General features: G+C 45.0%; 1 protein-coding gene across 2 annotated transcripts in view; it reads left to right on the top strand.

The window, feature by feature from the left end:
* Positions 1-27,375, top strand: part of EEA1 (early endosome antigen 1) — a 179,039-nt gene that overhangs the window by 51,788 nt on the left and 99,876 nt on the right. For both annotated transcript variants that reach the window (XM_088454453.1, XM_088454458.1), the window contains exons 3-12: positions 722-846; positions 1,429-1,483; positions 2,855-2,920; positions 4,537-4,576; positions 5,102-5,215; positions 7,405-7,526; positions 9,702-9,857; positions 18,308-18,424; positions 19,032-19,370; positions 26,664-26,813. In XM_088454453.1, coding sequence (XP_088310579.1) covers positions 722-846; positions 1,429-1,483; positions 2,855-2,920; positions 4,537-4,576; positions 5,102-5,215; positions 7,405-7,526; positions 9,702-9,857; positions 18,308-18,424; positions 19,032-19,370; positions 26,664-26,813 — 1,284 coding nt within the window. The remainder of the gene's footprint in view (positions 1-721; positions 847-1,428; positions 1,484-2,854; positions 2,921-4,536; positions 4,577-5,101; positions 5,216-7,404; positions 7,527-9,701; positions 9,858-18,307; positions 18,425-19,031; positions 19,371-26,663; positions 26,814-27,375) is intronic.

The raw sequence follows: 27,375 nt of genomic DNA, 5'->3' as shown, positions 1-27,375 counted from the left end.
ATCTGCCTATCGTTGGAGATGTCCCAGCGTGAGTACAGTGATAACTAGCTCAGAAATAATAATCCTAAAAGCCTCGTTGTACGGCAATAATGAATATTACTTTTTGGGTCCCCAATGACTAATATGCCCATATGCCTTCGTTGAATATTTACTGATGAATTTCTTGAGCAACTTATGAACATATTCATGTTGTATATGTTGTGGAAAAGCAAATCTGTGTGACTTGTAGTTTACTTAAATTAAAAAAAGTATTGTTTTCTTATTGCCATTATTTTTAATGACCATTATGTGTAGCATAATAGATTTTGCGTTGCTCTAATTTGCAGCATGATTGCAGACATACAACCTACAAACTGTAAGAATGGATCACTCATTCAGAAATAAAAGGCGTGAGGGTTTTTGGGCATAAGTTTTTTTTTTTTTTTTTTAAAGATTCCGGGCAGGATGTATCAAGCCTTGACTAGAGAGAAAATCATTTATGTAGCACACTCTATAAAACGGCAGAAGCTGATTGGTTCATTTGGGCAACTTCTCTACTTTATATATCTCTCTAAGGCTTAATACATCTCCCCCTCTGTCTTTTCGTATCCCCCTATGTCTTCTTTTAAAAGGTGGTGGTGATTATTTATTCTGCCTTCTTTCCTTAAGCTTAATTTGTTTTTATTTTTGTTTATGCACAACTAATTAGAGGTTTTCATTAAGATATATTTTTCTCTCCTAGGGCTTCATTTGTCCACTGTGTATGAAATCACACGGAACAGCTGAAGAACTTTTTAAACATTATGAAGCATCTCATGAACCAGCTAATGACCCTGGTCATGGAGAAGCCAATTCATCTCCAAAAAGGTAGTCTTATGCACTACTGTATTACATATGGTCACTGTACAATAAGCTGTAGCCATTTTTAGTTCTGTGTTCTTTCCTATAACAAAGTTTTGATGCCAGTTTGGCAAAAACTGTACCGTCTCCCTGACTTATAGCTTGCATGCTATCAGGCAGAGCTTATAGCCTGGCTTCTGATGGGTACCACACCTACAGTGACTGTGTGCAGTGACATCTTGTGATTAATTATATAATTCTAATGTGATTGTGTTCTACGTCAGTTTGCTCATATTGCTCTAGTCTTCTGTTTCATTTGTTATCAGCAAATCTAGTGTTTATAGTAATGGGCAAAGTTTCACTAAAGTAATACATTATATTTTGGATTAAACGGTCGTGGTAGACTGACTATTTTATCTCATGCCCTTTTCATAGTGGCCAATAGTCGGGTGATTACGAGTGTGACTTTTGTCCTGCATGGCTTATATACCCAGATGCCAGTGTTTGACCAATCACAAGTGAACAGCATTTTAGGCAGCATGATGCTTGAGTAGCAAAAGAAAATTGCTTTGTAGGGTTTTATTCCTTTTTTCCTTTCCTTGTACTCAGGGAAGAAGTGCTGCTGCTTCGGCAGGAGGTACAGGACTTGCAAGCATCACTTAAGGTTGTAACATCAATTTTTTATTTTTTTTTGTATTTGTTTGGTGTTTAGTGAAAGTGCATTAACTTGAAATCTGGCTACATATCAATAGTTATACGTTGAATAACTCAATAAAATGTTTAAAGATCGAACATTCATTCCTAGTATAATACCATAATGTTCTTTTATGCAAAGTCAAGCTTAAAATAATTGGGCTAGTGCATTATTAATACATGAAGTGTGTATAAATATCAACACATCTAAGTGGGATGATATGCAAACAATGTTCAAGATTTTAAACTGAAATTGTTAAAGATCTGACTTGTTTGTAGTTGAAACCATACATTTTTATTTAATTTTATATACTACAATATTTTAATGATGTTCCATACAATCGTTAATAGCAAGTTAGGGGGCACATCCAATTGACCACAAGGTTTTTTAGGCCAAACACAATGTATTTAGTATTCAATTAGCCATGAGAATTTCGCCCACGGATTTCCTATAGGAATTAACACTGCTTTTTTTTCTCGCAGGGTAAAAATTTCAGTAATTCGTTCAGATCCCCTGGTACACCCCACCTAATGATTAATTTAGGCTTTTGGAATTTTTCAATTAGCTTAATTGGGCCAATAATAAGATGTAATTATTGGGGTATTATTCTGCAAAGTGCAGGATAATGGGCTAAAAGATGTGGAACAGCTATATGGAGGTGCTATATGGATGCGACTGGTGTTTACAATTTTTTAAATTTTTGAACACCTGTAACTCCCACCAACTTTTTTTTATGCACCCCAAATGTAAGTAAAATATTTATTTAAATGGAAAAAACAACAACAAAACACCATCTATACTGTTATCAATTTTTTGGTGTGTTTTTGGGGTACAGGCTGTCTTATTTATTTTTTGTTATTTAAAAAAAAAAAAAAATCATGCTGGTTTTTGCTGAAAAAATTGTGTACGATATTGGATATTGTTGGAATTGGCAGAGAGCATAGCCGCGGTAATTGAAAATGGACGGGATGGCCGCATTAATTTTTTCAGCAAAATCCTTGTGTTCAGCTGGATATGCCCCTAGGTGTGTCATTTAAGCAGAGTTTTGAAACTGCTTTTTTATCCGAGCGCTTTTAGTAATGACTTCAAATGAATACTTAATTTATTTACATATTATAGTGCCTTGTGTGATATAAATTAATGTTTTTATTTATTTAGCCAGCCAATAGGAATGTAGATCCTTACAGAATTATTGCATGAATACAATGGTGCGTAAAAGAACATCAGTAAAGTAGGAGGCAATAAAAATAAATGTAAAGGATGAAAACCTGAAAGAAGACAGACATAATCTGCAATGTAAATGAATGAAATCTGTTCTCTGATTTCCCTTGCATGGTTTAGGAAGAGAAATGGTATGCAGAAGAACTGAAAAAGGAATTGGAAAAGGTTCAAGAGCAACTGAAGCAAGTAATTCCTTTAAAATTGTTGAAGTAGGCTCATAGAAGTCTTTTCTTTACTTGTATTGTGCAGTAACTTATATATATTTTATTGTTGAAGGGCATCACTGCTCATGCAGGAGCATTAAAGGATCGTAAAAGACACAGGTTATCAACTGATAATACTCCTCCCATACTGCAAACCCCATAACCCCAACTCAGCAGGGCTTCATTGAGGAACACTGTTTCCTCTTGCTAAAGTGTAATCTGTCTTTTCTCTGCAGTCGTCTATGTGAGGGTGCTTCCTTTTACCTTCGCCCAGTTTCGGAACCAGGGATGTAAGAGCTAGCATGACTGCAATGTTACCGGTCCCTTCTAATGGGCCCCAATAGCAGCCTTGGCTGTTATTCTAATGCTTCAGGACCTCATCAGATGCGTCATTGGTCCAGACGCCTTAGGTCAAGCTTTAGTTCTATAACTGTAAGAGGGAAGGATATTTATATTTTCAGCTGTGCGCGCTCATACCATGGACTCCAGCCAAACATGGATTCCATTTTAACATACACAAACAATTTTTGCGCAACTGCTGTTACATTTCAGGCAAGTCATTTGTTATGCACCAGATTGTGTTATGCTTACAGTTACGTATGTAATCTACTTTGCATATGTATCTTCCTTGCACTATCCTTCTGGTGCAAAATATATTTGATATAATGGAGTACACAAAAAATCCACTTCTACTTAAAGTATCATGAACTAGTATTCTTTTGTCGGGCATGCAGTCATTATTTTAAATAGCAGGTGGCGGTGATGTGACTGCATTGCATATGAGTATCTTCTGTATGGCATGCAGCACTATAATGGAGAACAAGAGTCTAGGGTATCCCTGCTGCCTTTATGTGGAATAGGGCCACAAATAAAGCACGTTACTCACCTCCCAGAGGCTGGCAGCTACCGGGGCCAGGGTACACAACAATATTTTGAACCCTGGAGTATCATCTTTACAACCCAGCGATTACATTAATTATTGAACAAATGTTCTTGGAGAGTCCTAATCTTGTAATTACACCAGTACCACAATTCAAGGGACTTTGGACACCCTGGAGCTATTCAGCTCATAGCTAGAATCCCCTGTGGAGTAGCACTCTAGTTTGTGCAGCCTCCATTTCCAATCAAACCGCATCCCTCTGCTGACTACCCTGGGTCTATTTTCCTCTATAGCAGGAAGGCACCCAGAGTGTCTAGTATCAGTGCTGTTTAAGGATTTTGGGACAGGGCTATGCAATCTGTTTTTTACATGTATTATTATTATTCGAACACAAGGCACTCTCCGCCAAATACCTCCTATGGATCATTGCTTTTTAAAGGCAGGAATCAAGGCGGAGGTGTGATGGTATAATCAGTCCCAAGATTTATAGTAATGAACATCACTATAGCGGTACCTAGGCCTGCCAGTGGACACGTTTAGGTATTGAGCTTATGCGGTGACTGCATGACATGGGAATATATCAGTCTGTCTTGTCGCAGAGGTTTCCTTGTCAGAATTTAAGGATCGTTTGTTTCTAAATAAAGGCTGCAAACTCTCACAGAGTGGTGCAATATATCCAAATCCTCCACTGTGATTTAACTTCATTTTGTTTTGTTTAGAACTCAACACCAGATGGGATGACCACAGTAACAGCTACAGGTAATTATTTACCATTAACAGAAGCTGTCACTAACCTCCACTAATGCCCTATGTTTTGGTTGAGACTAGTGGGCAACATGTGTATACATATAAACAGACCATACAATTAGGTTTTTAGAATGTTAAACAATAATTGGTTAGTTTGTTTGTACGTAGGTTCGTTTATATGTATTAGTTACTGTTTTACTTTTGAGTATTGATAATTTAACTCTAGCTCATGTAAGTCTGCCTGTATTTTTTATTTTATAATAATAAAACATACAAACGTAGATTTTTTTTGTTCAGAAGGCCTTCTGAGTAGTAACATTACTATTATGTATAACAGTCTGTATCAAATTTGTTTGCCTAAACTTACATTAAATGGAATATCTCTGTTTCACCAAACCTTTGTAACAAATACTGTACAGTAGTGTCAGAGATGGCAAAAGTGAATTTTAAACATAAATATTGGCTTCATATAAAAAGCTTACATAAGGTTCTATTAAAAAAAAAAAAAAAAATCACTTACTTGCTTTTTCCTAACAGAACTTGAGTCTTTAGAACAACAGCTGGAACAAGCCAGGACTGAGATCTTCAATATAAAACAAATGAAGGACCTATTTGAGCAGAAAGCCGCTCAGCTAGCTACTGAATTGGTTGGTAAGTGTTCTTAGATGCGTTTGGCTAAGGTAAGAGCACCTATTGTATGAATTGTCCTAAACGCTGTGCACATAGACATTAAGGAAGGTTATACAGTAGCAACCTTTCACCAATCAATGTTTCAGAATGTTAGCAGGACAAAGGCCCTCATTCAGAGCCGTACGCTCTGAGCAGAGCGCACGCTCTGAATGAGGGCCGTCCTCCATAACTATGGAGCGTCCTCCTGGACGCTCGTATAGCTGTGGGTCACCACCCACAGCCTATACGAGCGTGCAGTTTGATGGCCGCGATGGTCTTGACCATCGCGACCATCGAAACTGCGAGCCGGAGCCTGCGGTTGAGGTTTTCAACCGCAAGGCCCGGAGTGATTTTGGCTCTATCAGAGCCAAAATCACTCCCACTGACATCACTAGTGATGTCAGTGGGCCGGCTTCTGATGGTAGGCGTTCCCTTAGGAACGCCCCCGTCAGGGAGGCATGCCCCTGGCACGCCCACTAAAGGTGGCGTGCTGTCAATCAACATCGACAGCATGCCCCCTTTGATCAGACACAACGAGCGAAGGAAAGTCCTTCGCTCGTCGCGTCTGGCGCATGTGCACGACGGAGCTCCCTCCGTCGTGCGCATGCTCAGTGCAGAACATCGACCCACTTGCGAGCGGACAGCCGCTCGCGAGTGGGTCTGAATCAGGCCCAAAGTATGTAAGTTGCACAGACTTGCCTATCCATGTGTAAGCGAGTATTGATGTGAGAGGATGTGCTAGGTAAATAGGGCTATTAATGGTATGTTGCTTCTCCATGGGGGCGATTCAGTTCAGTGGGATGTTGAATAGTACAGGGAAAGAGGTTCCCAGAGCCAGTCAATTGAACACACTGTTAAGTCCGACTACAGGATTTCTGCTTGCACCCTCCTGAGGTGCGAGCAGAAATGCAAATTAAGTGCCAGACACGATGCTGTTTTCTGGGTTAGCGTGGTGCTTATAGCCTCACGGCTGGCACTTCAATCGGAGAATGCCAGTTTGCTAAAACCCAAACACCCAGCTTAAGGTCCGATAACCGACATTCTCTAACTTAATTGGTTTTAGTCGGACTTAACAGCAAGATCAATCAAAAATCCTGACACAGGCATCCCGAGAGGGTTAGGATACAGACACCTGTCGGTAGGTACCCTAACCCTCCCTCCCTCCCTGCACTCTAAACCTAACCACCAGCCCCCCTAGTGCCTAAAACTAACCCTCCCTGCCTAGTGCCTAACCATAACCCCTCCCCCCTAGTGCCTAAACCTAACCTTTCCCCTAGTGCCCAACCCTAACCCTCCCTGTCCCCCCCCCACTACTTACCTTTGGGATGCCGGTGCCTGTATTCTAAGTGCCGGCATCCCATATGCCACGATTGTGACTACATCCCATGTGCAGTGTTGCTGTCTTCTCTAAGCAGCATTCTGAGCTTGACATTTCACTGTGCAGATCTCCTTATGTCTGGACCACTCCTAGGAGCACATCCCCCGGATACGGGACTTGATATGAGACAGGCTGCAGCAGATTTTAAAGCTGATGTTGGACAGCGTATCCACTAACTTGTCTCGTGTGTTATGCACAGTAAAACAGAGCAGAGAGGGTAGTGTGGACACAAGAGCAGGGTCATCGCTTCTGCAACAGCTGGAAAGCAGAAACATGCAGTAGAGTAGGAGATGCAGCAGGACTTTTAGCAAATTTGTTAACTATTATTTACTATGAAACATTGGGCTACTCTGTGGGTGTGGATATAGATGTAGCTTGGAGATCTCATACTGCCTCACCTGTGAGGTATTGCTGTGATGGTGTGGAACCATGGGGAGATTGCATGTGGCTGTGGGATTCTGGGATTTAGAGTGCGGTTGTGCTGGGGCCAAGCTAGTGACTGCTCTGGTAGAGGAAATGTCTTGCCTAATGTTCTATTTAGCGAATCTACAATTATGTTGATTCCCCTGCTATTGTATGGGCCACTTTCAGAATATTTTATATGACCACTTTAATTTCCAAAACCTCCCCTGGTGCCAGGCCGGCATGTAGCCAACGTGAATATGTAAATGTTGTCTATAGCACAACAGAGTGGTGATGTCCTGTCATATCCATTGTGTATTAAAACTACATGTCATGCATCCAGATTACATATTTTTGTTCTAATATTATAGTAAATTTTGTACCAATCCAGAGATTAAAGCGGCGTATGATGAAGAAAAAGGTAATTTAGCAGCAACTGAAGAAAAAGTTAAACATTTAACTCGGGAGCTAGAGACAACGTCACAAGTGATTGAAGACTTGAAGACTGAGCTGGTAAATACAGAATTTGCAAGTTTTTTATTATGATGGCTGCAACTGAAGGTGTTCACACAGTCAATGATTTTTATTTGTAGTGTAATTGTGTTAACAATCATTACACCATTAAGCAGTATGTTACTGCGCATGCTTCCAATCTGAAATCTGTCACGTTAAGATAATTCTGTGTATTTAACATTTTGCATAAAAATATCTAATCGTGGCAGATTCATTTCACTGCGAGGTTCTTTTGGCTAATACAATAAGGACTCTTAAGGCTGGAAAACCTTGCTTGTGTTTGCTCATGTTCCATAGAGGTGCAAATGCTTTAGAACATTATTAGTCTAGGTGCTGAATTCAATTAGCTGCAAGTTCTGTAGTGTGTAGTCCCATGTTAGATTAACGGGTTCCAGTCAATAGATCTACACTAAAAAGGTTGACAATGTCCAGATAGACACCACATGGTAGACTGTCAATAGGTCGACAGGGTCAAAAGGTCGACTTTAATGGAAGACACAAAAATGGTCGACACACCTTTTTTTGTTTTTTAGGGTTGGGCACTTACCGGAGGGTTAGAGTTGGGCTCTAGGAGGGACGGTTAGGGTTAGGCACTAGGAGGGGCAGTTAGGGTTAGGCACTAGGAGGGACGGTTAGGGTTAGGCACTAGGAGGGACGGTTAGGGTTAGGCACTAGGAGGGACGGTTAGGGTTAGGCACTAGGAGGGACGGTTAGGGTTAGGCACTAGGAGGGACGATTAGGGTTAGGCACTAGGAGGGACGATTAGGGTTAGGCACTAGGAGGGTCGGTTAGGGTTAGGCACTAGGAGGGACGGTTAGGGTGAAGATTCGGGTTAGAAAAAAAAAGTTGACTATTTCAAAGTCAACCTTTTGTGCCTGGCGACCTACTGACTGTCTAGACATTGTTTGTTTATCTTTTTATTGTAGATCTTTTATACCAAACCCAGATAACCGCACACTTATGCTGGGCATACACTGCCAGATAAAATGTCTGTCAGACAGACAGACATTTTATCTGGCAGCCTGCCAGCCGCAGATGTCGCCGGCATACACTGTGAGAGTGTACCAGCCCGACATCCGCGCTCCGCCCCCGGGGGAGAAGACCTTTCCCTGTTCCTTCCGTAGGAAGGAACACAGGAAATGTCTGTCTGTCGGCTGCGCTGGGCATACACTGCCCGATGCGGCCGACAGTTTACCGGGAAGTATCGCATCGGACGGGCATGCTTGACAATCCAGCATGCCCGACCGAGCAATATTTAACCCTCGGTCGCCCCCCCACACGCTACAATTATCGCGGCGATCCGCCAATATCGGGTGGATCGTTCCGATAATTGTAGCGTTTATGGCCAGCTTAAGGATGATGGTTTCATCAAATGTGCTCCCAATACCTGCAGAATACAATTACAAATGGAGAGTTTTGGGCATTGTAGCAGTGACTCGCTTTAATTCTGCAATGCGTGACCTATATGAAGTGCACAAAAGAGTATAGAAATCATCCTGAACTCCCATTAAAGTGTCTCTCTAATAATTTTAAAGTGTGTGTATATACAAGTTTGTAAAATATCGGAAAGTACATGTAACTCCACTCTGCAAGTTCAAAAATCTATAGCCCATCAATTATGCCTCAACCTAAGTGTCCCACATCATTAAGCACATCTTTCAGTTGTTTTGCACAGAATGAAATATCCTTATTGGCCATATTCTACTATTTAAAAACCTCTAAATACATTAGTCTTCTCTGATAGAGGTGTCCCAGGGGTACTGCACTGTCCTGTTATTATTACATTAAAAAAAGGATTTTTCCCTGCTTTTCGCCTACTTTGGAGGTGTGAGATTAAAATTGCGTTAAGTCCCATTGAAACCTTCAACTTGACTCTGTTATCTGATTGAATTGCAAAAAGTTGTGACTGCTGTAAAAAGTCAGTCTATTTTATTTCAGCATTTTGTTTTTGTTTGTGTTTATGTATGTTGACACCAAGTCGAGGCTAATGATCCTATGTATGATATGTGTTTTTGTTGCCATTTAGTGGTCTTCGATGTTGTGGCCTATTGGTTATTAAGCTATATTGTTCCTAAATATAAAAAATATAATAAGTGACCTCTAAATATGGGTAGAACATAGTTTCTTTAGTAATATTCTAGCCTTATGTATAGTTATAGTCTTGTTGCCTCACAGTTACAACGGCCTGGAATTGAAGATGTTGCTGTGCTGAAAAAAGAGCTTGTCCAGGTTCAAACGCTGATGGACAAAACATCTCTGGAACGTGAAAAAGAATCGGAGAAGCTGAAAGATGAGTTCAAACAGCTGCATGTGCAGAACATTAACGCTGAGGTAAAGGGAGTGGGTCTGGGAAATGACTTCCTAGAAACAAAGAAAAATGCTCCAAGGCCTGTTGTGATCAGTCATGCTATTGCCTAGTTATACTTACATATGAAACACTCGGCAATTAACCCCTATGTTTTGTCTGGCAATATATCTGTTACATAGTAAGTTTTATCCTTCCAATTGGGGTTACTGCAATGTAATCCAGTACTGTAGTAGCAGGCACTAGTTAAGTAAAATTTGGGGAACCTTACCACAACCAGTGCTTGGAAATACAGTTGTGTGTTATGAACTGTCCTCTTTTGTTTCTATTTTCCATTTATCATCTACATTCTTGTCCTTTCTAGAGCCTGAACTATATGTCCATATGTAACGGACCTTCTAGTGTGTGTGTGTGTGTGTCCATTTTCACCAGACAATACTGAGCACTTCTAAAGAGCTGTAAATGGTGGGGCAGAGTGTTGAAGAAATAACAGTAGGGAAGGGTTTGTTCTGTTTTTCCTTTTTTCATTGTATCCAGTTTTATTCCAGTAACATAATGTGGTTTCCTATCCAGCATAAAGATCAGCATGAGGAGGCTAAAAACATATTGTAGTATTTACTTTACCCGAGAATAAAGTATTAAATATTGACTACTGGGCTTCACAATGACCTGTGCTGATAGTATATTGGCTTGTTAGGAGACCGGATAAATAGATTGCCACCATGGATGTACACAGTACTGCTCTTCAGCATGTGCAGGGATAGTGGCAGACCTTCATTAGCTTGTTCTTCACCTTTCATCCGCCATCTTTGTCATTCTTCCTTTTGTCTGCTTGCTAATGGAGATAATCCCATTCAAGGTAACGTATTAAACCATTTTACTTTATTGCATTTTATTATGGCCACATGTGGACCTTTGATCATAACAAGTAATGACCTCTCCAGACTGACAACTTAGTCAGCTATTGACAGTGTCTCAGTTTACACTATAGTCTTGCACATGGATCTATTCTATACACTCAGCGATATTGAGCCAGTTATCCAGTACCAGCTCAGAACATGTGTGCCCAACATTAGACTTGCGCAAGCAATGGGATCGCAGAATAATCAGTGATCAAGATTAGTGCACAGTCAGGAATTGCTTGGTGCACAACTAGGACTGTCATATATAGATGTGTCCTCATACATTATTGCTGCAGTCTCGCCAAACAGCCCCCCTCAGCGCGCCAGGTCCCATGTGACTGCTTGGTCCAAGAATATTTCTACTTCAGGGTCCATAGGGTATCCACAGGATACCTTGGGGTATAGGTGTGACGTCAGTCGCAGGGCACCAAAGAGTTAAGCTTTCAGCCTCCCAGGATGCACTAGGTCCCCCTCCTATACCCCGCCCCCGGGCCAAGGCACCTCAGTTTAGTTTGGTGCCCGGCCGGAGTCGGGTGCACCTGTTGGAGTGGGGGCTAGAAGAGCCCCTGAAGCTTATTCTTCAAGTCAGTCCTGACGTCCATGCTGTCTTCCCTACACCCCGCCGGTACCAGAACGCCGGTACTGATCCGGGGATGCTGGTGGGCGTCTGGGGTCACAGCTAGCGGTGACCCCAGATGCTCCGGACCATGGCCGGATTCAAGGGGGACAGAGGTAAGCAGCGGGGTCCCGCGGTGGGTCCCCGCTGATCACATGGTCCTAAGTCCCCAGGCAGGGGGCTCCCTGGGGACTGGCTGCAGCGTGGAGCCAGGCGACCAACCTGCGCTTCCACTACCCCCTGGGACAGCGGACCGCAGCAGAGCGGTAGCACTGCGGCGTCCCAGGGGTTAAATGCATGCCAGGGGAGCGCGCCTTCCCTGTCTCACAGCCGGCGCCTCCCCCGCTGCACACAGCCCTCTCTGCATGCTGCCGACTGGTCCTGTGGCAGCGCTCCTCCCCCAGGCCAGCCTCCTCTCTGCTCCTCGGCGGCCATCTTCTCCAGAACGCATGGTGAACGCTGCTGGAAGCGCTGGACGGAAGCATCGTGGTCTGGGTCCCCCCGCATACCTCTCCTCCGCTGTGGTCAGGTCTGTGTATGCAGCGCTGTGTCCTACCAGGCCCTGTGTCTGTGTAGTTGAGTGATCAGCGCTGTTAGTGCAGGAATTGTTATTTCTCTGCATTGTATGTGACTGTGCTAGCGCTGCTGCCTGTAATCTTTTCTTCATCTAAACTGTCAGCTTTATTACTGTCCCTGTTCTTTCTGCTAAAGCCCTTGCGGTGCGGTGCTGCAGGGTGGTCTCTCGCCTATTTAATTCTTAATTGGTGAGAGAGGTCACATACGTGGTGCCATCATGTCTGAAAGTGATTTTCCCCTCCGGCTACAGTGTACCACGTGCAAAGTACCGTTAGCGGAGGGGGAGGGTAGCGCGGAGGGCCTTTGCCGGCAGTGTTTGTCCATGGCGCGGCCTATTACGGTTACAGCACCGGTACAGGAGCCGCCCTGGGCTTGTTTCGCTCAGGCGTTAACAGCTTTAGTGGGCCAGTTAGCTCCGCAGCCCGCGTTTACTCCGATGGGTTTGTCCCAGCAGTCTGTGGTGTCGTCACCCATGCAGGGGTTCCCACGACAATTGGTGGTACCCCACAGTCTCCCTATTTCCCCGCTCCCGGGTTCTCAGGAGCCAGCGTGGGTTAACTCCCTGACGAGTTCTGTACAGCACTTGTCGGATGTGTTGCAAGGGGAGCCTGTGATGCGGCCTCATAAACGGCCGGTGGCGTCTCTGTCCGCTCCTTATGAGGATGACGAAGGGACGTCTGATGATGGGGAGATTCTAGATCCTTACGATCAGGAACCTCTCCATACTAAGGACGCTGATGCTAAGTCCAAAGTATATATTCCTGGACTTATTCGGGCGGTCCGCACAGCCTTGGTGATTGAGGACGAAGTTCCCCCAGCGGCTAAATCTAAGTATGCCTTTTTCAAAGATGTGAAGGGCGATGCCACAGTCTTTCCTCTTTCGGGTCAGTTGGTGGACCATTTAGAGGAGGCGTGGAAACAACCTGGCAAAAGATACCAGCCGCAGAGACGCCTGGCGGTGGCTTATCCGTTCGCGGATAATTATTTTGCGAAGTGGGAATCCCCTCCACAGGTGGATTCTCACGTGACCCGTCTTGTCCGTAGTGCCACATTGCCGATGCCATCCATGTCCTCCCTTAAGGATGCTACGGACCGCAAGGTAGAAATCTGCCTGAAGTCCGCTTATTCCCTTGCAGGGGGGGCAGCACGGCCGGCTATGGCCATTTGCTGGGTTGCCAGAGCGATGGAGCGCTGGGCGGATTCATTAGAGGCTTCTTTTGAATCCGACTGTCCGGCCGATCAGGCGGAGTTGATTGGCAATCTCCGTGATTCGGCCACCTACATCAACGAGGCGGCTCTAGACATTAGTACTCTGGTGTCTAGAATTTCTTCAGCAGCGGTAGCTGCTCGTCGCACCTTGTGGCTGCGATCCTGGAAGGCGGACGCAGATTCCAAGAAAGGTCTGGAAGCGTTGCCGTTTACCGGAGAAGTTCTCTTCGGTCCGGATCTGGATAAGATTGTGGCCACGCTGGCGGCAGCCAAATCTGCCTGTCTCCCGTCGGCCGCTGCTCCTTCTGGTTCGGGACCATCGTCCTTTCGGTCATCTAGGGCCCAGGGCAGGCCCAAACCACAGTCGTTTCCTCGACAGGCTGGCCCTAAGAAATCGGTCAAGCCCCGGAAGCAGGCATGGAGTACCAGACGTCCGGCCCCCAAGCCAGATGACAAGCCTGCGGCCTGACGGTCCGGGCCTCCTTTTGGGGGATCCCAGGGTGGGAGGCCGCCTGCTACAGTTCGCCCAGTGTTGGTCGACCACTACGACAGACACTTGGGTTCTGGAGGTGGTTTCTCACGGATACGCCCTCTCCTTCCGGCACAGACCCCCGGCTCGCTTCTTCACCACGGGTCTCCCATCAGACCGGAACAAGGCTACGGAGCTGCGGAAGGTATTGCACACTATGCTCCAGGCTGGAGTTATAGTGGCGGTTCCATTCTCCCAGAGGGGCCAGGGTTTCTATTCAAATCTATTTTTGGTACAGAAACCCAATGGGTCATATCGTCCGATTCTCAACCTCAAAGCACTCAACAAGTCTTTGCGGGTCCCGAAGTTTCGGATGGAGACCCTACGGTCCATCATTCTGGCGCTGGAACCTGGGGACTACTTGGTGTCATTGGACATACAGGACGCTTACCTGCATGTCCCTATTCTTTGGCGCCATCAACAGTTCCTCAGGTTCGCAATCAGCAGCGACCACTTCCAGTTTCGGGCGTTACCTTTTGGCCTGGCAACAGCACCACGTGTTTTCACCAAGGTGATGGCGGTCATGGCGGCTTCTCTGCGGCTGCAGGGAGTCCGCATGTTGCCGTATTTGGACGACCTGTTATTGGTGGCAGGATCTCCAGAGCTCCTGTTACGCCACTTGGACCTGACCATTGCACTGCTGCAACGGCACGGCTGGCTAATCAACTGGCAGAAGTCCACTCTAATCCCGTCTCGGAGGATTCTGCATCTTGGAGCCTTATTGGACTCGGGACAGCAAAGGATCTTCGTGACGGAGGACAAGATCTCTGCTTTACAGTCAAGGGTGCGCAGTTGTCTGCACAGCCGCCGGGTGTCCTTACACTCGGCGATGAGGTTACTGGGCTCCATGGTGTCGGTGTTCGACATGGTGGAATACGCCCAGTTTCACTCCAGACCTCTGCAGCACCTGATCCTGTCCAAGTGGAACGGGCTGACTCAGTCTCTGAAGTCCCAGACGATTGTGCTCACCCAGGAGGTTCGCCTGTCCCTTACGTGGTGGTTACAGACGACCCACCTCAACAAGGGACGTCCGCTCTGGGTTCCAAATTGGGTCCTGTTGACAACGGACGCCAGTCTTCGGGGCTGGGGAGCAGTTTCGGGTCCACACTTGTTCCAGGGCAGGTGGACGCCGACAGAAGCGGAGCTTCCAATAAATATCTTGGAACTCCGTGCGGTCTTCAATGCTCTCCAGCAGGCACAGCGGTTTCTCCAGGGTCGCCCGGTGCAGGTCCAGTCGGACAACGCTACCACCGTGGCCTACATAAACAGGCAAGGAGGAACTCGCAGTCGGGCGGCTCTCGTAGAGGTCTCTCGGATCCTGGTTTGGGCGGAGCGCAATCTTCCGGCCATATCAGCGGTCTTCATCCCGGGAGTGCTCAATTGGGAGGCGGACTTTCTAAGTCGCCAGGACGTTCATCCGGGGGAATGGTCCCTGCACCCGGACGTTTTTCAACTACTGGTGGACAGGTGGGGTCTTCCAGAAATCGACCTCATGGCGTCCCGGCACAACAACAAGTTGCCGGTGTACGGGTCTCGCACAAGAGACGAAGGGGCGTCTCTGGTGGATGCTCTGTCCGTCCGGTGGACGTTCCGGTTCGCATACCTGTTCCCTCCGGTCTCCCTTCTTCCACGGGTAATCCGGAAATTCAAACAGGAAGGAGGGACGCTCCTGTTGATAGCTCCCGCGTGGCCCAGACGGCACTGGTTCTCAGACCTTCAGGGTCTGTCCGTGGACATTCCTCTGCGGTTGCCGCTACGACCGGACCTTCTGTCTCAGGGTCCTTGCCTTCACCCGGACCTGACTCGGCTGTCTTTGACGGCGTGGCTGTTGAGACGGCCATGCTGAGGTCCCGGGGGTTTTCCAGCTCTGTGGTGCGTACCATGTTGCGAGCTCGGAAACAGTCTTCCGCGAGGATATACCATCGCGTGTGGCATACGTTCTTCCAGTGGTGTCGACCGAGAGGTTATGCACCGCGGGAGTTTCGTCTGTCTCGGATTCTCGCCTTCCTGCAAGCGGGACTAGATCATGGGCTTCGCCTTGCTTCTTTGAAGGTACAGGTTTCGGCCCTATCTGTCTGGTTTCACCGTAGGATTGCTACAATCCCGGATGTGCGCACCTTTATGCAGGGTGTTCTCCGCATTCAGCCGCCCTTTGTTCCACCTGTGGCGCCTTGGGATTTGGCTGTGGTCCTGAGGGCTCTCCAAGGACCGCCGTTTGAACCACTGGGCTCAGTGGATCTTAAATGGCTAACAGCTAAGACTGTTTTCCTTCTGGCCATTGCTTCGGCCAGACGTGTTTCTGAGTTAGGGGCTCTTTCTTGTAGACCCCCTTTCTTGGTTTTTTATGGGAACAGGGCAGTGCTCCGCACTCGGCCCGAGTTTCTTCCCAAAGTTGTTTCCCAGTTTCATATTAACGAGGAAATAGTTGTTCCGGCCTTTAACTCACCGGGTCTTTCCGTGGGTGAGGCCTCTTTGGATGTTGTGCGGGCCTTAAGGACTTATGTTGACCGCACTTCTTCGTTTAGGAAGTCGGACGCTTTGTTTGTCCTCTTTGGCTTCCGTAAAAAGGGTTGGCCTGCTTCAAAGCAAACTTTGGCAGCCTGGATCCGTATGGCTATTTCTGAAGCTTATCTTCATGAAGGCCTACCGGTCCCTCCTTCTCTGAAGGCTCATTCCACTAGGTCTGTGGGTCCTTCGTGGGCAGCTCGACGTGGTGCCTCGGCAGTTCAGATCTGCAAGGCTGCTACGTGGTCTTCTGTCCATACCTTCGTGAGGTATTACAGGTTTGACACCTTCGCCTCTCAGGATGCTTCCTTCGGGCGGCGGATTCTCCTTTCTGCACAGGAGCGTCCCCACCCTTAAAGGATACTGCTTTGGGACATCCCCAAGGTATCCTGTGGATACCCTATGGACCCTGAAGTAGAAAATATGAGATATGGTAAGAACTTACCCTTGTTATCTCTATTTCTACGAAGTCCATAGGGTTCCACAGGACTCCCGCCCTGTCGCACCTGTGCTGCAGATGGGCTTTGCTCTGGTCACCGGTTTTCCGTCTCCCTCTGGTGAGAATGTGATTCTTGTATGTGTCCAGATCTTTGTTCTCTCTCTTCCTTCTCCTCCTCCGGCCTATGGCTTGGTAACTAACTGAGGTGCCTTGGCCCGGGGGCGGGGTATAGGAGGGGGACCTAGTGCATCCTGGGAGGCTGAAAGCTTAACTCTTTGGTGCCCTGCGACTGACGTCACACCTATACCCCAAGGTATCCTGTGGAACCCTATGGACTTCGTAGAAATAGAGATAACAAGGGTAAGTTCTTACCATATCTCATATTTTTTTGCCTTTTTCACCTTTTAAAATGCATCTTAGCCGTAATGCAAGACAGCGAAGACATACCATGAGACTGCACTGATTAATTTGATATGAAGCACTTGTATATCTGTGTGTGACTGAATCCGTATACAAAGTGCTACGATGCTGCGGCCGTGGCGTTTCTCCACACCAAGTTCCATTGTGCTTCGTATACAGACTCAGTCACATACAGATATAGAAGTTGCATATCAAATTAATCAGTGCAGTCTTTTGAAGTGTTGTCGCATTTACTTACGACTAAGATAAAGATGCTCAACACAAGCCGAGTATCAATGGGACCCGGTCACTCAGTTGGGCCAGGCATCTCGTGCCACGTGGAAGCCGAGTATCAATGGGACCCGGTCACTCAGTTGGGCCAGGCGTCTTGTGCCACGTGGAAGCCGAGTATCAATGGGACCCGGTCACTCAGTTGGGCCAGGCGTCTCGTGCGACATGGAAGCCGGGTATCAATGGGACCTGGTCACTCAGTTGGGCCAGGCGTCTCGTGCCACATGGCATATTGAGGCTAGGTGTATTAGGACACATCTGTATAATAAGTTTGTGTGTTTATGGGCAGCTTTTCAGACTACATTTCATATTATCTTGTTAACAATTTGTATAACATATCTCCCAACTGTTCATAGAGGCACATTATGATGATTGAAGACCAACAGTTTAAAATTATTGTATTGATTAAAATTGTTTTATTGGAAAGGCCAATCCACCACAGTGGAAGTATTTAATGGTTTGTGATCATTTCTCACTATTACAGAAAATAGTTGTTTTAAGAAGTCATTTAAAAATAAGTTGATCCGTTGGAATGAATGTGTGCCATGCTTAGTATAAGCACAGTCCCCCTGTGCAAGACGTAGCGTGTTATCTGACAAAAAAGGAGAAACATTGAACAACTTTGAGTTCTCAGAAAATAGATTTATGAACAGACATGAAAATTTAACAAATTTTAAAATGACACGATGGGCCGGGGGATGTTTAAAGTAGCTGGAAATCACAACAAGATTTCAGCGACTTTCCACTCAAAGTTGCCAAATGTGATAGAAGGCGATTTTGAGGCTTAGTATGAAAATAGATTTTGAGTTCTGGCAATTTGGGGCATGTAAGAAAGGGCAAACTCTTGTGGAAAACTTGCCAGAAAATGTCGTGCTACGTGGCGTATTGAGGATAGATGTATTGTAGGAGGACACATCTGTACATCCCACCCATATAGGAAAATATCGCCATCCAAAATATTTTTTGCTTATTTTACCAGCTCCTGGTTTTTTTTTGTTTTCTTCCTGTAGGCCACCATTAAGCAATTAAAAGCTGAGCTTGTAAAAGGTCCACAGGAAGTTGCAGTGTATGTCCAGGAACTTCATCAACTCAAAAGTTCAATGGCTGAGTTATCACAGAGAAATGAGGTATGTAATATGCTACTGGTGTATGGGAACACATGTCAACTCGCCTACAATATGTAGTATTTTATATAAGCACATTTATTTAATTCTCCACCAACCTTGTTTATTTCCATGACATGTTTTCTATACTTTACACTTTCATTTGGTGTTATTTTGAGCTTTTAAGAAGCGAGCTGTTTAGATCTGCTGTACCAATGCTGGGTTTTCAAGTTGACTGTGTGAAAAGATTCAAATTGACATATTCTCACAACTGCTTAGCGTAAGCCTTTGAACCATTGTAGTTGGATCGGGCTGGGTACAGGATGCTGGCGCTCAGGATCCCGGCAGTGAGAATCCTGAACCTATCTCTAAACCTAACCCTCCCTCCCCGCAGCCTAACCCTAATACTTGCCATCTGGATGCCTATGCCGGTTTTCCGGTGCCGGCATTCTGAGTGCTGGCATCCCGACAGCTGGGATGCCAACTGCACCCCAGTTGGCTCATCTGGTAATATTTGGTGAAGTTACACATCATAAACACAATCATTTGAATAGATTTTTGTTCAGTTGACGATACATGTAGCCACAAACCACATCCAGACACCGTGGTAAGTCAGTATTTTATTTTACAGAGCTTATTGGAGAAACTCTTAAAGAAGGAGTTGGATTACACTCAGATGGAAGAGAAATACAATGAAGAGATCATGTCCAGGAAGAACCTGCAAGTTAATCTCAACCAGAAGGATGTGGAGTGCCAGCAGCTCCAGGCACGGCTTTCTGCCAGTGAGGCCTTGATGCAAACGCTCCGAATCGAAATGGCTGAGAAGGGAGAAGCCAACCAGAAACTAAAAGAGGAGCTGTCTGAGGTGGAGACCAAACACCAGCATCTCAAAGCAGAGTTCAAACAGCTTCAACAACAGCGGGAAGAGAAGGAGCAGCATAGTCTGCAGCTGCAAAGTGAGATCAACCAGGTGACACATCTTCGCATTATGTACATTATTTGTTTAGAGACCATCTTTAGCTGAATGATACTTGGGGACACATTTTACTTAAACTTGTATTGATAAATAATGATTATACCTGCAAGATGCAACCATTTCATGCAGCATTGCTGATCTACACAGATACATAGCTATTTTGTAATATTATCTTGCTCTAGGAATTCAACATTATGTAGGTTTGCAGATAATTTACAGATCATTGATTGGTACTTAGTTCATTCCTGTAATTCCATTCTGCACTTACAAACATCTCTTTGTTGTATAAAGATCTTGACCACAATGTTTTGTTAATGTGCAGCCATATTGATTACCTGATTTATATATCTGTGGGCGTCTTATTGACTCTCATTTATATATTTTCTCCTTCATCAACTAGGATAGAAGATAGAATAGAATACTTTGTCATTAACAGCACAAGTGATGTTAACGAAACACCATAGTTGGCACATTACCATATAGTAAGACAAATATCAGTTACATTACAAATATAAAAATATAATAACAAACACAGTAGGAATCAATCAAAGATCATTATGACCATTTTAGCAAACGCACAGAACTGGGGAAAAAACTATTGTGCAACAGTTTTGTACGCGATTTCAAGGCTCTTAGACGCCTGTTTGATGGTAACCACTCAAATATCACATGGTTTGGATGGCTGGGATCTTCCACAATTGATTTTGATTTCTTCAGGACTCTCTTTACATAGATCTCCTGGGAGCATGGTAACATAACACCAATTATTTTACCAGCCGTCCTGCGGGGGCTGGGTGGCAGGGACTTAAGGGGGGGAGGGGGCTGGCTGGCAGGGTCCTAACCACCCGATCCAGAGCCTTACATCCTGCAGCAGCACAGTTCCCAAACCATACTGCAATCCCATAGGTCAGGGCACACTCCACAATACTGCAATAAAAATTCAACAAGGTCCCTCTACTCGCACAAGTTGATCTCAAACGTCTTAAGAAAAAAAGGCGTTGTTGTGTCTTCTTAACCAAGAATGCCGTGTTTAAGGACCAAGTTAGGTTAACCAATTTGTGTTAGAATAGTTCAGCCTTCCTCCAGCCGCTGTTTCCTCGCACACCGACATTTTTTTCCGACATGTCCAGGGGACACTGGAGTACATACAATGGGGTATAGACAGGTGGTGAGTGGAGCCTAACACTTTTAATTTCTATGGAAGTGTAGTTGGCTCCTCCAACTCTATCCACCACCTTACCTCCTTTTAAATTAGTGCCCGAGGGATCCGGGTGCTTTCTAGGGCTGTCTCCAGTCATTTTTACTCTTATGTTATTTTTCTTTGACTTCTATCAAGGGTTCAACAGGCAGGCTGCAAGCTGCTGCAGTCTGGCTTCATCGTGGGAGCCGCCGGCAGACTCTCCACTGCTGGCTGGCATTGGTAAGTATGTCCCACCCCCCTTTGATTAGCAGGAGGAGTGGGGGTTCTACTAAGTCGAGGGTCCCCCAGCCCAGGGCAGCGCTGACAGGACAACGCTGAAAGCGGCCAGCTTAGCATTATGATAGCCTAGTGGGCATTATGATTTCTGGTCCAACGGTCTGCCTGTAAAGAACCACTCCCCACGTTATTACATGGGCTGGGGACGGGGCAACTCCTGCCCCTCCGGAGGGGGCATTACGCTGTGATAAAAATGCTCCCTATGGACCCGTCCACACCTATAGCTCGGAAGGATGTTAGTTTACCTCTTCATGCAAGCGCGCTCCCACAAGTGGGACGCTCACCATTTTCTAGTGCTCCTTGCACCAGGTTTTCGCCATTGGACTCTCTTCCTTCTTAGCTCATCTCTCGTCTGACTAGGGTTCAGATGTGTCCTTTGTTCTACCAACCATTAACACTTTTCCTGGAGCGTTATGCATTGTCTGATATACACTGTGATGTGTTGTACCATTCTGTCACCATTAGCAGTTAATGGCTCATTGATAGGGGGCATATTGTGCATAAGGGCAGGGTCAGCCATGCTGGGAGTTACATTCTCAAGTTTTGTTTCCTTGCTTAGCCTCAACTTCTTCTAGAAGCATTATTCCCCCATCTGTCAAAGATCATTTTATAGTTATAACTTCAGTAATGGGCTTAGAGTGTCCAGACTAATCAACCATGGGGAATAGCAGTAGTATTCTCTACTCAGAGCAGGGTTAGCTCGCAGTGCAGCTTCAGGGTGGCTGTTGTTGGTTTTGAGGTCTGTTTCGTGTTAGTCTATTAGTTTGGATAGGAGCAGTTTGTTTTTATACTGGCTCAAATCTGCTGGTTCGCTATACCTTGTATTTACACCATGGGTTGTTCAGTTTCTTACCTAGTGAATTACTGAATGTGTCCTTTCTTCCCATATTTTTTTGTTGCCCTCTGGTTGGTATCTCTATATACTGTATATATATATATTTTTTAAAAAGGGGGATTTAAGAATCCTTCTGGGTTTCCTGCTACAGTCTGGCCTGCTTGTTTTTTGTACATGTCACCCTTCGGGCTTGTCATTTTGCTACCTAACCTTGACTGGTTCCTTAGTCCACTTATCGGTTCCTTGGGGACAAGTATCATAAATCCTATTATTGGACTCTCAGATCTATCTAGTGCTCTCCACGTCAGTTTTCCTGGTGACTGGTTTGGCCTCGCCGAGTGTGGTTCTTGGATATTTGGTTTTCTTTTTGCAAGCCGCTGTGCCCGTTACCACGTTGACTGGATATTCTTCAGCAGGTTTCGTTCATTTTCCTCTCCCTACTGCATCTTCGTTACCGGCGTGGTGTTGCAGCCGTGGTACTGAGGTGCTGGGCTGTCCCAAAATCTTTTTTTCCTACTCTGCTTCAGGCAAGGAAGCCGGAGTCAACTGCACCCTTCCATCACATTTAGATGTTTTCTGTAACTTGGTGTACACACTGTGGTTTCCTCAACTTTTTTGTTTCAGTTGATCCAGCCTCGTCTTTCCTCCCAGCAGGAGTAGATGCTGGTCTTCGTCTGGGCTCACTGAGGGTGCAGATTGCTGCCTTCTGTTCTGTTCAGCATCAATTGCCCTGCTACCAGTCATCTTGTTGCCTCCTCCTGCCCTATGGACTTTCACCCTGGTGGTGATTTCCTACTTCAAACCCATTTGATTCTTGCTATCGGATGGGTTTGAACTCCTAGACTGGGAGGACCTCAAGTATGGTCCCTGATGACCGTTCTGCAAGTGGGTCTTGCCTTTACTTGGTAGGGTCAGAGCTTGTGACTCTCTCAAATCTCCCTACTTTAGTTTTCATTACTATTGGATTGTGCTTCATATGAAGCTGACCTCTTTTCAAAATAATGGTAATGGCCTTCCTTGTTGATCACCCTTGTGGCTCTTATTTGGTCGGGTTTAGCTATCACTGCCCTGTCTCCAGATGTGGTTAAGGTTTTCTTGAGTCTTGTATGTACTCCAGTGTCCCCTAGTGGATGAAGGAGAAAATAGGATTTTGGCACTTACTGATAAATCCCCTTCCCCAATACCATAGGGGATACTGGACGCCCACCCAGCGTGGTTCCTTGCTACAGTTTTGGGCAAGTTTTTAGCTGCAACTTGGTTGTCTGCAGCTTGTCATATTGTTGTCACTTTTGTTAGTTCTCGGTCTTGGACCTTCTTAGTTGGTTTCTCCTTACCTCTCCGTCCTCTGTTTATGCTCTCCGTCTCAGCTTGGTTAATCTTAACTAAGGTCTGGCGGGGTATAGAGGGGGAGGAGCCAACTACACTTCTAAAGAATTTGAAAGTGGCGGCTCCACTCGCCACCCACCTATACCCCATTGTATGTACTCCAGTGTTCCCTATGGAATCGGAGAAAGGGATTTATCGGTAAGTACCAAAATCCTATTTTATCTTTAATCCATTTGGAGCACACTGGAAACACTGTAAAATTGAGGCTGCAGAGCAGCTTGGGCACTATAAATTTTGGCTTCAAAAGTTGTCTTCCCTCTTTATAACACAGCAACCCTTCATTTTTGAAAGGTCCCGCCAGAGCTGGGTTTTTTCTTTTGTGTGTGTTTTTAATGTATATTATTATTTTATCTTAAATTCTCATCACAACAAAGTTGTTGGGCATTGAGAAGGGAGTTACCATGGATAGTACTGCCACCTGCACTGTTTTCCACTGCAGGTAATGACCAGAATTTACTTGCCTCCACTGCCATTGGTCACTGACCTCGCATCTTACAGGCAGGAGGCTCACCTTTCCTCTTGAAGAAAGGAGCTTTTCAGGCATGGTGCTAGGGCCTGCATGTCAGTGCTGGGTACCTGGTGCCAGGGAGGAGGTTGGATGGGAGCTGGAAGCTACATACTAGTCACAGGGAGGCTGAGGAAGCGTCCTTCTGGAAGTCGGGTGTCCTTTTGTTTCACAGCCCTAGTGAAGTTGCTTTCACTATCCAGAATGTTCTCCTTAGTGGGCTTCAATCACAAGCCTGCCATTAGAGGCAGCAGCCAGCAGTAGATAATTCTCCTTCCATTTAACCCCTCCCTTCTGGTGTGAAGCACTGGGAGAAGCGTTTGGAAGATGGAATGGTCTTTGTCGTTTTAATCCTGCTTTTGTATTTTGTCCTGCAGCTGTTCTCTCTATGTCCTTCATCTTTCTGTCATGTTTAGTCTGGGGCTTACATCCTGGCCTATGCCTTGAAGAGGGACATAGGCAATTTATTATTTTTGATTTTACCTGCTCTGAATTCATTGCAAAATGGCTTGTGCCCAGTCTGTGGCGAGTTCCCTATATGCAGCATGTTGAGGCAGAAGGCTAGTGGCTGTGCTCGCCTGTTTGATGGCACTGCCAGCATGGAGAAAAGCTTTGGTCCAATCTATTGTGGAACTTGCACATTGTGAACGTCTCATGGAAACTGAGACCTCTTCTAGACCACAAAGTTGTCAGATTGCAGTTCTGGTGGGGATAAGAGTCTGCATTTTCCCCCCAGGAGGAAGTTGAGATGGCGGAATACTCGCAATCTTCAACACTGTGCTAGAAAACCTTAGGGTCAAGCAAAAAACAGACTTTAGTGTGGGTGCTAAATATTCAGCAAACTAAGGGGTCAGAGATTCCTGACAATTTCTCGTTTTAAGAGAAAAATAGAAGAACAGACTGCTCTCTTTCCCCTTGATTTAGAAGAGTTTTTATGTAAAGTGGGAAGATTGAGGCAACCCTTAAATCCATTTACATAGTGGCATCTTAGCATTGACTTGGGTAAATATGGCAGTCCAGAGGGCTTGTAGCCCTGTAGACCCAGATCACATTTGCTAACTTTGATGGAACATATCTGAGAGGTGTCTGAACACTTGGGGAATGCAAATATAGATGTAGAGCTTATTAGGACTAGGATTTCCACTTCCTTATTCTCAGCACCTTGACCTTAGGCTTAGGTCCTGGGAGGTGAATGTTGAATCCAAAAGGATTTTGCAGTCCCATTCTTTTTATGGCCATGTCTTATTCAATTCTGAACTGGATAAAATTATTTCCCTGGGGAAAGAGCTCTTTCCTAACCATTAATATTCCCAGACCTAAGGGACTTAAATTAAAGCAATAAGCCAAACCTCCAGTGGACAGACTTCTTTTCCTTGTGCAAGCCAGCAGAGAGGTACACAATGTAATCAGCTAAGCATCTAGTTCAGTTTCCAAGCCTTCAGATAGTCAAATTATGTGGTGATTGCCCATCTGCTTCTCAACCAGTGGTTCAGTTTATAGCTTAGCTGACTGGGTTAGAGGAATTGTAAGACTCATAGATGTCCCGAAGGTCCCTCCCAGATGGTTTTTCTACCCAGCCTTCCTGGGAACAAAATAATTCATTACTTGATATCCCTCCCAGCAGGAATAGTTGTTCCGGAAGAGATTGGCCCCTCCTTCCCTTCAACCTATTCTGAATCTGGAATCCCTAAATGTGTCCATGTTTCTTGGAGACAGAACTGTTCTTTGGACTACTTCTTCCTTTCAGCCCAAAATGGTCTTCTTACTCAGGACATTGTGACTCTGGCTTTAGTCTTGTGTAAAGGTGCCTACACACTTGGCGATGTGCTCATGATCCGACATTGTGTCCGATTTCCCTTTGAACTCTCCCCAGCAGCTCCCCGGCAGTCGTGGGCACGATTCGTTGTTAAAAACTGTCCAATGTCTATCTTGCCTCCTAACTATTCCAGTGCATCGTGACTGAGATTGTCAGATCTGCCCTACAGCACGGCAGATCTGAAGATGCGATGTACGACCTGCAGTGACGCGCATCGTGATCGTGAGTGGACACTCACGATTTGGGCATATTTTACACGATTTGTCATCACGATGCATCGGAATCGGGCAAATCGTGTAAAATATCGCTAAGTGTCTAGGCACCTTAAATCTCTGAAAGAATAGGGCTGCTGCTGTTGGCTGGAGCATCTTCATCTGTTCCCTCTGTTCCGATTCCTCCTTATCTGTGCTTGGAGCTTTTGATAAAATAATACTCAAGTTGCTTTTATAGAGGGGCAGAAGCTTGTGCTTTTGGAGGCGAATATATTGTGCCAAGCTCTAGCATAACCTCTAGAAGCCATTGTTGCCAGGGGTCTTAGAGAACAGTATTGGCTGTAAGGGTAAAAATCTTATTTTATTTCTCCGAATAAGATGGTGTTTTTTTTTTGTTTGGTTTTGTTTTTACTACACTTCACTTATTTGTCTATTAAAATACAGCATAGTGTTTGGTGCCTCAGACAGGTCATAATGAGTGTTATGCAGTTAGATGGAGTACTGCTGTGCTTTCTCCTTTAAAATGAAATGTAGCTACAAAAGGGGAATATTACACTATTAGACTTTCGAAGTGGCATTGCTACTTCAGGGAAGTATAATTAAGACAAATAATTCCATAATGAGAGATAACAGAAAAAAAACTTCACCTTGTTCTATATCACACATCAGAAGTATCTTTTTGCTGCCCTTAGTGTTTTTAGTGTTGTTAATTTTGACTTCTACAAGCGAATATGTCCTCTTCGTTTTCCAAAGCTTATACAAGTAGTGTCCTTTTTCACGTCTGTGATATTCCTTCCTGTGTATCAGTGTAGCGTAATTTGATAATACCCATAAATCCTGTAGTGTTGGTTGATAACTGTACAAATAAAATAAAAATCCATTAAAGAGAAAGTTGACAAAGTATTCTGCAGTTATCGTTCTACTGTGTTTTAGTGGAGCTTTCAGTTGCTGTTTATGATGTTAAAGTAATGTTAGCTGTGTTAACATGAAAATATTGTTGTATATGTCATTAATCAATGGAAAGTACCTGGCAGATCACTTAAGTCTATGCTTTAGCTCCACAGCAAGTTGCTGGAGACAGAGCGCCAGCTAGGGGAAGCTCATGGAAGGCTGAAAGAGCAGAGGCAGCTGTCTGCTGAGAAACTGATGGACAAGGAGCAGCAGGTGGCGGATTTGCAGCTCAAGCTCTCACGTGCTGAGGAGCAGGTCTGGATGTTTGCTCTGCATTTATATTTCTAGCTACTGCCTGTCTCTTGAATGTCTGTACCTTTCACCTTTTGTAAAGTGTTTAGCATTCTGGGTAAACACATTTTGCTGTATGTGTTTGCTGCTAGCAAATATATGCTAGAGGCAGATTTATAAGTTCTACTACATTGTTTCCCATTGAAATGCTGCCCCATTAGAAAAAAGTTACATAGATAGTAAGGGCCATATTAAATTAGGAGCGAAAAGCTGTTTTCACCCGTTTTTTGGCGTAAATTGTGGCAGAAAATTTTATCTCCGTATTCAATTCCAGTCCGTTTTCACCTATGCGGAAAGTCAAGGCACTGACATAGGCAATACTTTTTCTCCACAGAACAGCGGGAGAAAGAAAGTGCAAAATCTATATTTTGGAGTGCAGAACCCTTGGTACAAAGCCCCCCCCCCTCCCAAGGACAATTCAACTTCAAAAACTAGCAAAATAAGCTTCTGGGGGTGCTCTGAGAAGGGGCCAAGTATTTTGGGGTTTGCAGGTGCTTGTATAACGGTGGAATTTTACTTTTCGCAA

This window comes from Taudactylus pleione, unplaced genomic scaffold (assembly GCF_031769625.1).
Source record: "Taudactylus pleione unplaced genomic scaffold, aTauple2 ptg000040l, whole genome shotgun sequence".
Lineage (NCBI taxonomy): Eukaryota > Metazoa > Chordata > Amphibia > Anura > Myobatrachidae > Taudactylus > Taudactylus pleione.
This window is presented reverse-complemented; position numbering and strand designations above follow the sequence as displayed.